We start from the raw sequence: 13,570 nt of genomic DNA on the forward strand, positions 1-13,570 counted from the left end.
TGTGTGTGTGTGTGTGTGTGTGTGTGTGTGTGTCCAGGTTTAACCATCTCCTTAAAGAAGGCAGATCTGTCCACCCCCGAAGAGGCGGGGAAGAAACCAGCAAGGCGTGGCTGGGGGCAGCTGGTGCCAGTGAGCTCTGGCCACAGAGCCTCCAGGACAACAGAAAGTCTGCTGAAGTCACAGCCCTTCACTCCTGGGTCGGGAACACATGCAAGGTCCAGGAGAAAAGCTCGATTCTGAAAACTTTAAATGAGTCTACCTACATTCTAGAATTATCTTACATAACAAAAGCATTCTTTATATTTTTACAAAAAACTCTGATTATTTAATAAATACTTTTTACTTTATTTTACTAGATATTAAATAACACACACACACACACACACACACAAATATGAAGTCTATCTATAATTAAGGCTTCCTGGTGGCACAGTGTGTTATGTATTGGGCTGTTAACTGAAAGGTCAAAGGCAGGCAGTTTCCTCCTGCAAAGGTGTCTAGGCTCGGAACTGCGTGAGGGCCACTGTGAGCTGGACTCCCCTGGTGGCAGGGGCTTGGCTTGGCTTTCTCCATTGCACTGAACATGTACTATTTTATAGTCAGTCACTCACAAGCCAGAGTGAGTGTTAGTCCTGACTGCGGAGGGGCCGCAGAGCGGGGAAGCTCGGCCTTGTCTCTGGCTTTCCTTTCGACATCTGTCAAAGCCCACACCTCCAGGGCAGTCCTTTCTTCGACGTGCTATGACCCTCCGATTCCAGAACCACCGTCCACTGGAATGCAACAGACTTTGAATACTTTCAATGAAGTATCATTATTACATTGTTGTTGTTAAGTGCCATCAAGTTGTTGGTGACTCACAGCCACCCTATGAATGAAAGACCTGAACACTTGGATAACTTTCATTCTTTCTCCAGGTTCATGGGGTTTCCAGAGGCAAGCCATTTCGGAAGTGGACGCCACTCCTGTTTCCAAGCTTGTTTTAATCTGGGAGCTCCACCAAACACTGTCCACCATGGGTGACCATTATCGCATTTGACACATCAGTGTCACAGTGTTCAGCTTCACAGCAACCACGAGTTGCCTCTGTACAGCAAGTGGACAGACCAGGGCTATATGATCTAGAGCAATGTTTCACCAAAAACAATTAAAGGCAGGCGTAAGGGCTGCATTAGCATATGAAGCAAGCCCCAGGTTCTGGACTTGGGGTGTAAACTTACAAGACCCGTAATGATTTCTCTTCTGAACAGGCTGGCTACGGAGTCCCCTTGGGAGATGAGACACTGAGCCTGTGGACTTCCCTGGGCCCCAGGACCATGCCCCTCGGCTCAGGCACCAGGTCTGCAGGGCTCTGGCTGTGTCTGACGCACATGCAGGGAGAGTGAGTATGGAATCACTATGCTCAGAGGCTCTTCTGCTAGGACTGTCCTCAGCATGCTAGCAAAGTCTTCCAGAGCTGTCCACAGGCACATCTGCAGGGATAGTCTCTGACCTGGATGAACACCCCGCCCCATGGCGAGGGCACAGAGCCTCCAGAATTTCCGTTTTGGGCGTTCATACATGGCCAACTGTCTAGTGGACAGATACCAGCAGACCAGGAGTGAGAGCAAGAGCAGGGACACTGTGGGCATGCTTAGCGTGGCCCTGCAGGAGGGAAACAGCTTGGCAGAAACCAAGAGTCCAAAGGACAAAGGTTCAAGGCTGTCATGGGTACTGCCAGCAACAAGTTCTCCTCTAGACAAGATATCCTCTGGAAGGCACGCCGACAGTGTCCACACAGCAGCGAGCCTTGTCTGTGTTCCTCTCGTTTGAGGAGAAAATCTGTACTGACGGTTGAAGCTCTGATGGGTTAGAATTGCCACCCCAGCAGGGACTTTTGCTTTTAGAGGTGAAGGAATTTCGTCTATGACCTTTGTGGGTGATAGAAGCGAACTATACTTTGTGTAAGGGCTAAGGAAGGGGAAATCAATCAGCCTCTGAGATGGGGCCTCCTACCCTTAACATCAGGGAGGGCACAAACCCCAGACCCCAGGTGGGAACGTGGGCAGAACAGGCTGTGCTGCACCAAGCTGAACCCTCTCGGTGCGCCCCGCAGCCCTCCCTCCAGCCCTTCCCACCTCCCGGCGGCCCCTTACTTTGAGCGTGCAGTTCTTGGCACTGAGCTGCTGCTCGAGCTGGGAGATCTGGCTGGCCGAGTTCTCGCGCAGCTTTGTCAGGCTGCCCTGGAGTCTCTGCACGTCCTCCACGAGCTGGGCAATCTCCCGCTCTTTGGCGGCCAACTCAACTTCCAGGCTGGAGCGGGTCAGCACCTCTATGGCCTGCTCCTAGGGAGAAGGGGAGAGATGACAAAACTGGACCAGCTCTGGGCACGTGCTTGGGTCAGCTGTGCGGGCAACGGGGTGTAGACAGACTGAAGGCGGCAGATGGTGAGCTCAAGGCAAGACGCGACTTCCTGCCTCTGCCTGGGCAGAGCCTGCCCCACCGCCCCATGCACATCACAGGAAGCTGCCATCTGATCCATCCATCCAACAAATATTTATTTAACATTAGCTAACACTGTGAGAGAAGAATGAGGAACCTCCTCTCATGCGATTACTGCCTCTAAAAACCCGCTGGACGGTCAGCTAGGGCTTGGTTCCGACTTTACTAATATTAAGTGTCCACAGATACATAATGGGCAATCGGCCGGCAAGGACCTCTATAAAGTGCTAAAGAGCAAGGAAGTCACTTTAAAGACTATGGGGAGCCCAACCCAAGCCACGGTATCTTCCACTGCCTCACGGGCATGTTGAGGCAGGAGCGATATGAGGCAGAGGGCAGGGTGGCTCTGGAAAACCTTGGATACCAAATGCCACCAAATGTCATTCTCCTCTCTGAGATGTAGTGCTGTCCGTCCTAAGCCACCACCGTAGGTGCGGCAGCAGGCCCGTGGGGGCACTCAGAACCATGCCCTTGTAAGCCCTGACTTACTTGTCATGGGGTTTCCACATCTGGGGACAGCTGTCACTCAGGTACTCACTTTATCAGCTGTTTCTTTTGGAAAATCAAAGTCTTTACCGGCTTTGTGTGAAGTGGTGCCTCTGGGTGCCTCTAATCTGTGTTACTGTGTCCCCTGATCCCTGGTGATCTGTACCTGGCCCCGGGACCCAGGCAGCACACCCTCCAGGGCACTTATTTAACAGGCCCACGCCCTCCTGACTTGCGGAGAAGTGCGCCAAGGACTGTGGCCAATTAGCGAACTGGCACTGGGGCCGAGACAAGCAGAAAAAGTGAGAGCGTGCACTGGGAAGGGCCATTGCAGGCTGCTGGGACAGCTCCACTGTCTTGTAAAACTAGCAGCCTGCAGCACAGACTGGAAGTAAAACACCAAACAAAACTGTCCTTCACCACAGAGAGTTGGGGAAGCAGTGCCCTACACAACACTGGACAAGGTCTACCAGGGGTCGGGGGAAAGCCTGCGCAGCACCAACGGGTCAGGACAGTAGCGTCAACAGAACAAAGGGGGAGCACCTGAAGGAGGGAAAGAAGGGAGGCGGGCCTCGCCTGCAAGGCTGGTGGGGTCTGTGAGGAAAAGGCTCCACTTCAGGGTGGGCCGCACAGCAGGGAGGGCCGCGGGGCAGGGCACGAGAGGTGACCCGCACCGCCTGGGGACTGATGGCACAGGTGGCGAGTGCTGGGGAAAGGAGGCAGCCGAGAGGCCTGGCTGTGTGACAACAGGAAGCTCTGATGCAGAAAGGGGACAGGACAGAGGACGGAGTGAGACCTGATCTCGGGTCACTTGATGATCTGAGCCATTCCATCAATGTCCCAACCTGACAGGTGACAGCAAAAATAGGCTGACGGTGCCAGCTGGCCCAACAAGCAAAGAGGACCTGGGTTTCTGGTGGGCAATGCTGAGTCACTGGGTCAGATGCTCTGTAGGACAGTGCTCTTGGATCCAGGGATCACCTGGGAGTGAGCTGTCCTTTCGTTAACCCCAAGTCAGTCTAACAAGCCCCGGACTCTGCCACTAGCTGATGTGTGACCTTGGACAAGTCACATCAGTTTCAGGCATGGGAGTTCCATTCCTCATTAACAGCAGAACTTGTTCCTGCCTCATACAAAGTGAGATAAGACCCAGATGGTAAGAAAAAAGTCATCAGCCTCCCGTGGGTCCAGACCGGGGCTCGCTGCTATCTCTGGTCTTTCTATGTGTGGTGTGTCCTCAGTGTATGGTACCTATGACCACAGCCTGAGACATCATGCCTGTCCTGCTAGGCTTCCAGCCGTCTCACTGAGGGGAAGATGCTCCAACAGGAGCCTCAGTTCTGCAGCCCCTTCTGATTCTCAGCTGTTCCTGCCGTCTCCAGTGAAGTTGGCTGGCTTCTCTGTTGTGGATTCACTTTTTCTAATATTATGGTCTGTTTAGGTTAACAGGTGGGGTGCAACAGAGCCCTGGAACTGCTCAGGTTTGGTCTACAGATTCTCTACAAAGTGCCCTACTGGTGCAATGGTTAAGCACTCAGCCCTAACCAAAGGGTTAGTGGTTCCAGTCCATCCAGCATCCACTGGAAGCAAAATCCTGGCAGTGTGCTCCCAGAAAACCCCAAGGGACAATGGCACTGCGTCACACTGCTGTGAGCTGAAAATGGCCCAATGGCATCTAATGACTTACTAATGCTTCATAAAATACCTTCATATACATTGTATTCTCTAAGAAGCAGGGGTGAGGAGTAGACTGGGGCTGGGGAGAAAGAATCGATATAGTAGCGGGGCAGGTGTTGAAGTGCATCTTGGGAATGTGGGGTTCCCAGACCTTTATATCGTAACAGAGGCAGATGCTTCATTTTTCCCTCACAGAGTGATCCTGACCTTTTGGTTAGCGGCTAACTGCCTTAACCACAGGGCCACCAGAGCTCCCTGCGCTTGACTTAAGCCATGGGATTTTAATTGTCTCATCTGCATATAAAGGCCTGAGACAAAATGGTATCTTTGAATTACAGTTTTGGTGAAGAATCTGACTATATACCACAGACTACCCACAATGAATAAACCTGATTTGTAAGAAATACAGTCAGAATATTCGTTCGAAGCAAGGACAACAGGGCACTTCAGACGTGTGATCAGGAGGGGCCAGTCTCTGACTCTCATGACCATCGTGTCTGGCCAGGGAAAGGGCCCGTGAATAAGAGGAAGCCCTCTGGAAGGTGGGCTGACACAGGGGCTGCAGCACTGGGCATGACTGTGAGGACAGCTCAGGTCAGGTGGAATTCTGCTGCTATAATTTGGAATGGACTCAATGGCACCACTGAGCCATGACAGGTTTAAATTCTAGTGTTAGTGTTTGCCGGCTGTGTGGCCCCGGGCACCTTCTCTAATCCTCCAGGAGTCAGGAGGTCCCTGGGCGGCACAGACAGCATGCATGTGTCCACTAATCAAAAGGCAATTGTTCAAAGCCAACCAGTAGTGCCACGAAGAAAAGGCCTGGCGATCTGCTGACGGTCAATAAAAACCCCAGGAAGCCGCAAACTGATCTAGGTGTAGAAGGATCATAACAGCAGCACCTCTAGCAACCGTGGGTACGCTGTCAGCTGGGCGAGTCCCTGGAGAAAGCTATCATGCTGGAAAAGGTAGAGAGGATCGGTGGAAGAGAGGGGGACCTTCGTGAGATCGACTGACACAGCGGCTACAGTAACGGGCATGACACAGATGGTGAGGACGGCGGAGGACAGCACCGGGTTCAGGGTTCTCGCTCACGGGGTCGCTGTGAGTCAAAGTCGACTCAGCGACCCCTTACGGCAACAGTGACTGTGGTGGTGTGAGGCAGAAACCAAACACACACGTGGCCTGGCAGGAGCTGTGTAGGTGGCCTCTCACCTTCTAGGACTGGGGATTCTGCTAACACCCAGCAGGTCAGGTTTGGCCTCTCCTACATCTATAGACTCTACTGTTTCTCTGCCGAGTTGTGCTGGCCAAACCCAACAGGCCGTTTTTCCGCTGGCCCAGTTTCCTATGTTTGCTACCCAACTGGCCGGGGTTGGGATGCCTGACCGTGTGGGAATGCATACCTGGTGGAAAGCCGGCGGGGCCGCTCTCTGAAGACTGAACCAATGCCATGTAAACACTGCACTTAGCCACGATGAAGTGTTTAAGCACTCCCAGGATCTACAACTTACTCTACCTGCAAAAACATTCATTTCCTTCTGAAATGTTTGGGTTGTTGCAGTCCCGAATGGTGCCAAAAATCTTCTCAATCAAAACATTTAGCCCAGGAGCCCCATTCGGACACATGAGAATGGATGGCTTCTCCTAGAACGCTGAGGACAAACGACCACAGAGGCCTGAGAGCTGGTGAGACTGGGGCCCGGACTCCCTGAGGGCTGTGCTCCGCCCTCTGGGCCCTCTGAGCTCCCTGGACTGAGGGAACAGGTAGGTTTCGGTGAAGATTAAGAACTAGAGTCTATGAGGTAAGAGAATGGGATGGCCCCTTTAATGGAAAACCCTATGCTACATCCAGGAACATTTTAGTCATGCTCTAGTTAATGCAATTTAAAGACGACCCCTTCCCCCCTGCCAAAAAACCTCTCCCTAAACTAAAACCCATTGGAAAAGGTGGCTTTAACATTAAAAATTCGTGTTAGGTCTGAAATATGGCTTCAGATCCACTTTCAGGGAATTCAGTAAAACCTGAGATGCTGGAACCTGTGCAAGGTGGAAACCTGCCAGAGGTGGAAACCGCAAAAAAGTATCCACAAAAAAGAGATCAAGAGAGAGGTGGTGACCACGTCTGGTCAGAGAAGGGAGAGCTGGACAAACAGGCAGTCCTGGCCCCGACAGATTCTGCTGGTACTGAAAAGCCTGGTCGAAGGAGTGAGGGGTCCCTGAGTGGGGTGCCCAGGCAGCACCCTCGGCAGATCAAGTGCACTCAGAAGTGCCCTGGAAGCAAGGCCTGGTGCTCTATGTCCAAAAGCTCCATTCATGGAAAACCCTGCGGGCTAAGCTCTGCTCTGACGTGTGTGGGGCGGTCGTGGCTCAGAACTGATGGACGGCACTGGGTTAGGGATCAGAAGAGCCCAGTCCAGCTTGGCTCGGGCGCTGACTCCTCGCGGTCCTGTGAGCTCCCGCCTCGTGTGAGAAGAAAGAACAATATCCAGTTCCAGAGACGAGGTGAACTAGAGGCTGTCAGCTGGACACAGGAACTGAATACAATAGCAAGTGTTCCCATGAGGCTGCCATCTCCTGGTGAGGGGACACCCTCATCCCTCACTGCTCTCTCAGCGTCTCCTCCTAGCCCTGACACAGCAAGGCTTCCAGAACTCTCCGTGAACTAGAAGAACACCCATGACGGCGTGCCCTCACTCACTGCAGGCTAGCAGGGCTGCAGGGATGTTCCCACCTACTGCCATCGGGTTCGTCCTGACCTTGATGATCTTCCATCTGCTTTCTGAGGCTGTCTATCATGAGCAGCTGATGGATTTGACCCACTGACCTTTTGGTTAGTAGCCCAGCATGATCTTATGGTCACTTCTTCTTTTAAATTTTTTATTATTTTTGTGTGTGTGTACCGTCAAATTAGATCTGACTGGTACAGAAGGAGATTGCCCCTCCTTCTCCAGCAGAGCATCTGGTGGATTTGAACCGCGTACCTCTAGGATTGCAGTGCAACTTCTTGCCACTAGGCCACCAGAGCTCCTTAGGTCACTTAATTCTTTGTCAACAAGGGAAGAACCTGAAGCTTAGTAAGCTTAAGTACATGAGGCTTATAAGTGAACTATGGAGTTAGTATAGGGAGCTCGGTGGCCTAGTGGTAAGAAGCTGCGCTGCAATCCCAAAGGCACCTGGCATGAATCCACCAGCGGCTCTGTGGGAGAAAGATGGGCAACCTCCTGCTGGGCATTTACTGCCTCTGAAAACCAGCTAGAGGGTCAGTTATGAATTGGTTCTGAATGACGACAGACGACAGTAACAACAACATGGGGTGCGGGAGAACTGAGGCCTCTTGGATCTGAAGCAGTGACAAGCACTGTGTCGATATTAAGTGTAACTGTGGAGCTTTACTATGGACGGGGTGGGCGAGGCAGCGCTCCAGGCACTTTCTCACAATAACCTCTTGAATGGTAGCAAAATCACCACTTCACAGATGTTAAAATCAAGACCTAGGAAACTGAAGTCATTTGCCCAAAGTCACTGATGGCAGGGTTGGGGTGTGAATGCGGGAGTACGGATGGAGCTGTGCTGGTGTAGTTCAAAGTGAGCTTTGCTGTTAACCAGCAGCAACTCTGGCGGTCGACCAGCAGCCCCGAGGGAGACGAGCGGCCTCCTCTAGGTGCCATTTATGGCCTGGGAACCCCACGGGAAGTCGCCGTGAGGCAGAACCTGCTCATAGCAGTGGGGGAGCTTGTGAACGCCACTACACTGCTCCCAATCACTGCAGAGGAGCAACAGGAAAGTGACTCGAGACTTCAAAGTCCTCTTGTTCAGGCTCAGAAAGTTCTAGCTAAGAGCTACTTCTGTTAATCTTAGGAAAACCAGCCTGAGGTCAGATTGCCCAGGGTTGGTGCCCTCTGCCCCTGAAGCTGCCACTTCCGGGGACAGCCCAGTCGTCCTGGGAGTCAGAGCAGGGGTTCCTTTGCCTCCTCACTGGCCTCTCTAGCAGCACCCCCATTAACGGTTTTCACTGTGGACACATGTATCCAGGAGTACCAGCTTCCAACTTTCCCTAGTGGTTTTGCCAAGGACTTGATCAAGATCTCCACCCAGACACTGTCTACTCCCCTCCCCTGGCGCACGGGATCCTGCCCCACCGCCTCCATGTCTGTGCCACCAGGAGGCCTTGTGCTGACCCCCCGCATCACTGTCTATTCAGTAAGACCTGTCCTTCTGACATAATTGGCTCCACCCCTGAGCTGTCAGGCGTATTCCCCACCGGGAAAGCAGCTCTGTGCCAAGAGAGAGGCGAGGGAGGAAAGCGACAAAGTAGCTGTGACGTGAAGTAGCGGCTGTGGCAGCAGGGGCCTGGCCGCCGGACTACCCACCACGTCCGGAGCCTTCTGGATCTGCGAGGCCAGCTGGAGAGAGTGGTTGGCCGACGAGAGCTGCTCCCTCAAGGTCTCCGCCTCTCTCTGCGCCACCTCTGCCCTCTGGAGGGAATGAAAGAGGGGAAAAAAGAAAGTACATTCGGTTTAACAACTGACAATTATTACAAGAACATTCATCAATTCATGCCTGACTGGCCATAATTGATTTTCCTAAACACTCAACCTAATAAATGCTCGGAAAAAAACACAGAATGTGATGGATTTTTATTTTAAACAGTACAAGGAAGAAATAATTGAGCGATTATGACAGTAATTTAACGCTAGGAGCAAGGAATCCCCTGCTGATACTAATGCTCCGGCCCACTGAATTTCCCAGACTGAATAAATACAAGTGGAAATAGAGTCTTTTGATTCAATTTCTTTCTATTCTCATAGACCAAGAAGATTTTATTGCAGGATTGCTCCTGGGAGTAATTCTCACGGGTAAACACTGAATTAAAGACACTCCGGCCATTCTCTTCCTAAAATGCGCACAGTGTTGTAGTTGTTTGCCGGCGCAAAGTATTTCCATAAACGTAAAGGGTGTAAATGCTACTCCTTTTGTGAGAATCAGGCTTATTTCAACGTTTAACCCTTTGTCTAACGTAGCCTTTTAATGCAGCCAATCGGAGGCCAGAGGACAGTGGCCGAGGAGGAAGGAGCCGCCTGCAGGAGGGGCCCATTCACCGGATCCCCGGAGGAGGAAAGCGATACTGCAGGAGAGCCAGCCAGGCTTTCCCTGGGCACGCAGTGGGCAAGAGCCAGAGCTCTGGGTGTAAGAGATCAGAAGCCACAGGCTAGCTACTTAATCTAAGTATCGAGCTTCCCACCTCTGAAATGGGACCATTTTCCTTTTGGATTCACCAGCCACCATCAGAAAAGCGTGTGCTGCTCTCACAGTGGCGATGGGGACAAAGGCGGGGGGGGGGGGGTGAGGGAGATGGTGACTGACGGCGAGACACTGACAGGTGGTGGTGTAACTTTGATCCTATATTCAGTGAGAATTTAAACTTCGAGTGCAACATCTTTTACAAGAGTGGACATGATCAGTGTAGCTAAACATGTACAAAGTAGAACAATTAGAGATGAGAAGCATAGAAGCAGCTAAGGGCTCTGAGAGCAGGGAAACGCCGAGAAGCAGTGGGAGGGTTGAAGAAGAGCGCTCCAGTGCGTCAAGATCAAAGCTCCCATTTGAACTCCAGCCGTGCATCTGGGGCAGGACGGAGACAGATTTGGATCTGCTTCAGCAGGTCTACCAGGCTGCGAGCTGGAACCACCTCCATCCATGTCAACACTGCTTGACAAGAGCCAATCTCCCTCCCTCCTCCCACCCCGTTCTGCCTCCATGGTTCCAGAAGCTTTCTCCAGGCCCTGGTGAGGTCCCTAATGGACACCAGGAGAGTCCAATTTATTACATGGAGAATCAAGGTTTCCAGGAGGCCGCTGGGTGATGGAGTCAGGTCAGGGGGTAACAGCTCACCCACCTGAAGAGAGCTGCTTGTCTGAGGCACAGAAAACCAGCACCTACAAGGTGCCAAGCCTCTGGGACAGGTGGTCTCCAGAGGTGCTCAAGGTATTGGCTGAGTTAGGGGGGCCATAAATGAAAGAAGACCTGAGAGAAGTATGAATTACTACCCTCATCCTAGAGATGGGAAAGGGAGGTTCTGGGAGATCAGGGATTTTCGCAAGGCTGTCTGGGATCCTGGGATTCAAACTCAGGTCTCCTGCCTCTAAACCCAGAGAGTTAGTCTTCACCATCAGCGCACATGGCTGCGTCAAAGAAAATGCTGCAAGTTGCGCAAGTTCCTCGGAGACCCTGCCCTTTTCTCTCCACCTGCCACCTTCTCGTTAATTTCACTTGTGGTTTCCATCCCTAATCTCGGCTGGAAGGGTCTTCCATTAGGTACCCACACTCCATAAAAGTCAGGCAAGTTAAGAGGAGGGGGACACCTCACTCAGAGGACTCCCGCCTGGTGCCCGGGCTGTGGCGGATCAGGGGGTCATGGAGAGCAGGGGGTCATGGACAACAGGGCTGCCAGCCCCTCTACTGTCTCCATGTCCCCATGGCTGCTAGGTGCCAGTCGTGGTTATTAAGCACAAAGTCTCAAAAGTGCTGAGCCTTTACTGTTACCAATCAAGATGGTGAGGATGAAGGCAAATGCCTTAAGGTTTAACTAACAGGTGGAAACAGGACACTGATTCTGCTGCCAAGTCTCATTTTCCACAACAGAAAGCCTTAGCAACTGGGTCTCTGTAGAAATTGATGTGTCATGCCAACAAACTAGTACTTGGCACTTCGAGGGGACATATCCACTGGAACAGGCACGAACCCTAATGGTCAGTGCCCTGCTCTACCATGACGGTCCCTCACTGCTCTGCTGCTTCTGGTCTCTCCACTCCCACCGAGCCTCCAACATGCAGCTGGGTGGTGCCTTCAAGGACCCACACCTGGATCATCTCACTGCCATTCACATCTCCACTGAAGCTTCCCCACCTCCTACCCTCAATCCATTGCCTGTCGGCAATTCTGGTTTTCTGGAAGGGGCTACCTGACTGTCTTATCCACTTTCCGGCCACCTGGCCCCTGTACATCCACCTGGGGAGGCACTCTCCCTGGTGAAGGCCCAGGCCATATATGTCACCTGCTTGGACTCTCCTCTAGACTTTATATTAGATTTGCTCCTAGCATTCCCCCAGTTTCACTCTTTCAATGTTCTGGTGTTTCCAGTTAGCTGTTCCCTTCTACCACTGAGGTCACATCATTTTATAAAATCCTAGAAACCAAGGCTAAAGGAGATCCGTTGAGGGCAAGCCCTCCTTTTGTTCCCTCAACTCATACTCTCTTCTTCTGTCATTTGCACAGCTCTGCTGACAGGGAGCTCAGTCCTTCCAGAGGCAGCATTGAGCGTCTGTGCAGCGCTAGAACCAATAGAAAACTCTGACTTAGGAGGAAGTTCCCTCCCACTCTGTCACATTTCTACCCTGCGTACTCTCAAAAGTCTGCCCTGTTTTTCTGGTCAGCTCCAGAGCAAGCTACAAGGACAGAACTGACAAGGTTTTCGTCAAAAGCTTTCCCCTTTCTAACCTCCTAACACCCACATTCCTGAAATGATTCTTCTTTTGTTGTGCTGCCTGCAAAGAGGAGGAACTGTTCCATCCCTCCTGCTGCTTTGGTGATAAGGGCCCCTTCCCTGTCCTGCCCTTCAAGGGGCTCAGAATGCACCCTGGGCAGCTTCTCTTCTCCCAGTGTGGCTTCTAGAAGAAAACATTCCTCCCCAGGCATGCAGTAATGGCTGCAGACTGGAGCCGACTCAGGGCCTCCTTCAGGAGAGAAACTCTCCATAATGCAGCCTGAGGTGGCAGTAATTTCTGACAGCGTGTAGGCTCTTCACTCACACTGCACTGTTGATTCATGCACTCCTGCTAGCCCCTTGACCCCAACCCAAAGTGCAACCGCTGAGGCTTTGCTAAGGCAGGGCCCATCCACTCTCTGTGCCAAATCTGTACTTGTTTGAAAACTATAAAACTAACATTTCTTCTAATTCCAACTTCTTAACAGGTTTCTATCTTTACTCCTCCAAACAATTCAGCAAAGGAAGCACTAGGAACTGCTCCTCTCTTCTGCCCTCCTCTGTCTTTAAAAGATAAAGAGAGGATGTGCCCAAGTCAACATATCCTGAAGTACAGAGTTAGGACCTGGACCGCGTTCTCTTCTGAGTTTGTACCTTTCTCAAAGGTCCTGTCTGGGGTCTCACCTTTGCGGACTTTCCGTGGTGCCCTTGGGACTGGGACCAGATAGGTGACCCCGAGCTGTGCAAAGTATTATTCAGAGGATAAGCTCTTCTCTTTTAACAAGTTAGGGATTATTGGAAAGTGTTATCAAAGGGAGATATGGCCGAGACTGGCTTTAGAGGATGTGGTACATGGAACACAAATCAAAGTATAAATCTGTAAGTGTTACTGTGAAGGGAGGCAGCGCTTCAGACCAATGAGATATGTGGACTGAATCATCTGGGAACTTGATGGTGCTGAAAGAAAAGCAACGCGAGTGGGCTCGGTGGGGAAGAACATGGGCTCTGAAGTTACGATTTTGGGGGCTCCAGTCCTGGCAAAGGGGCCATATACAGTACCAACCTCACGGGGGTTTCTGGAGTTAACTCACATAAAGCGGTCAGAATGTTTCCAAGCACAAAGCAGGTGTTGGGTATGTGTCAGCTATTATTACTCTACTATCACAACTAACGCTATCATGGCACTTGCTCTCAGAATGTGCTCCACCCACCTCTTCTGGGTGCTTATTCTGTGCCAGGCCCTGGATAGGCAGTGATGGGTCTGCAGAGATCTCCTTCAAGCCAAACCCAATCCACACGTTCCAGGACCACTCCCATGTATCAGCTTTCTATTTCCATTGACGTCAGGACGTCTTATTGGTCAGAGAACGGACAAGGAGGCGCTTTCCTGAGGTGATGCTGAGATGTGGTAACTACCACGAGCAAAGGAGCAGGTGCCCTGACGAA

At 51.7% G+C, this 13,570-nt stretch overlaps 1 protein-coding gene across 1 annotated transcript in view; it reads right to left on the reverse strand.

Moving 5' to 3' along the window:
* CUX1 (cut-like homeobox 1) overlaps positions 1-13,570 on the reverse strand; it is a 276,918-nt gene that overhangs the window by 62,065 nt on the left and 201,283 nt on the right. The window contains exons 10-11 of the mRNA XM_006889801.1: positions 9,012-9,116; positions 2,133-2,321 (exon numbers count right to left, since the gene is read on the reverse strand). Of these exons, the coding sequence (XP_006889863.1) occupies positions 2,133-2,321; positions 9,012-9,116 (294 nt within the window). The remainder of the gene's footprint in view (positions 1-2,132; positions 2,322-9,011; positions 9,117-13,570) is intronic.

The sequence above is a fragment of the Elephantulus edwardii genome, unplaced genomic scaffold (genome assembly GCF_000299155.1).
Source record: "Elephantulus edwardii isolate Elephantulus edwardi_28Jun2011 unplaced genomic scaffold, EleEdw1.0 scaffold00080, whole genome shotgun sequence".
Lineage (NCBI taxonomy): Eukaryota > Metazoa > Chordata > Mammalia > Macroscelidea > Macroscelididae > Elephantulus > Elephantulus edwardii.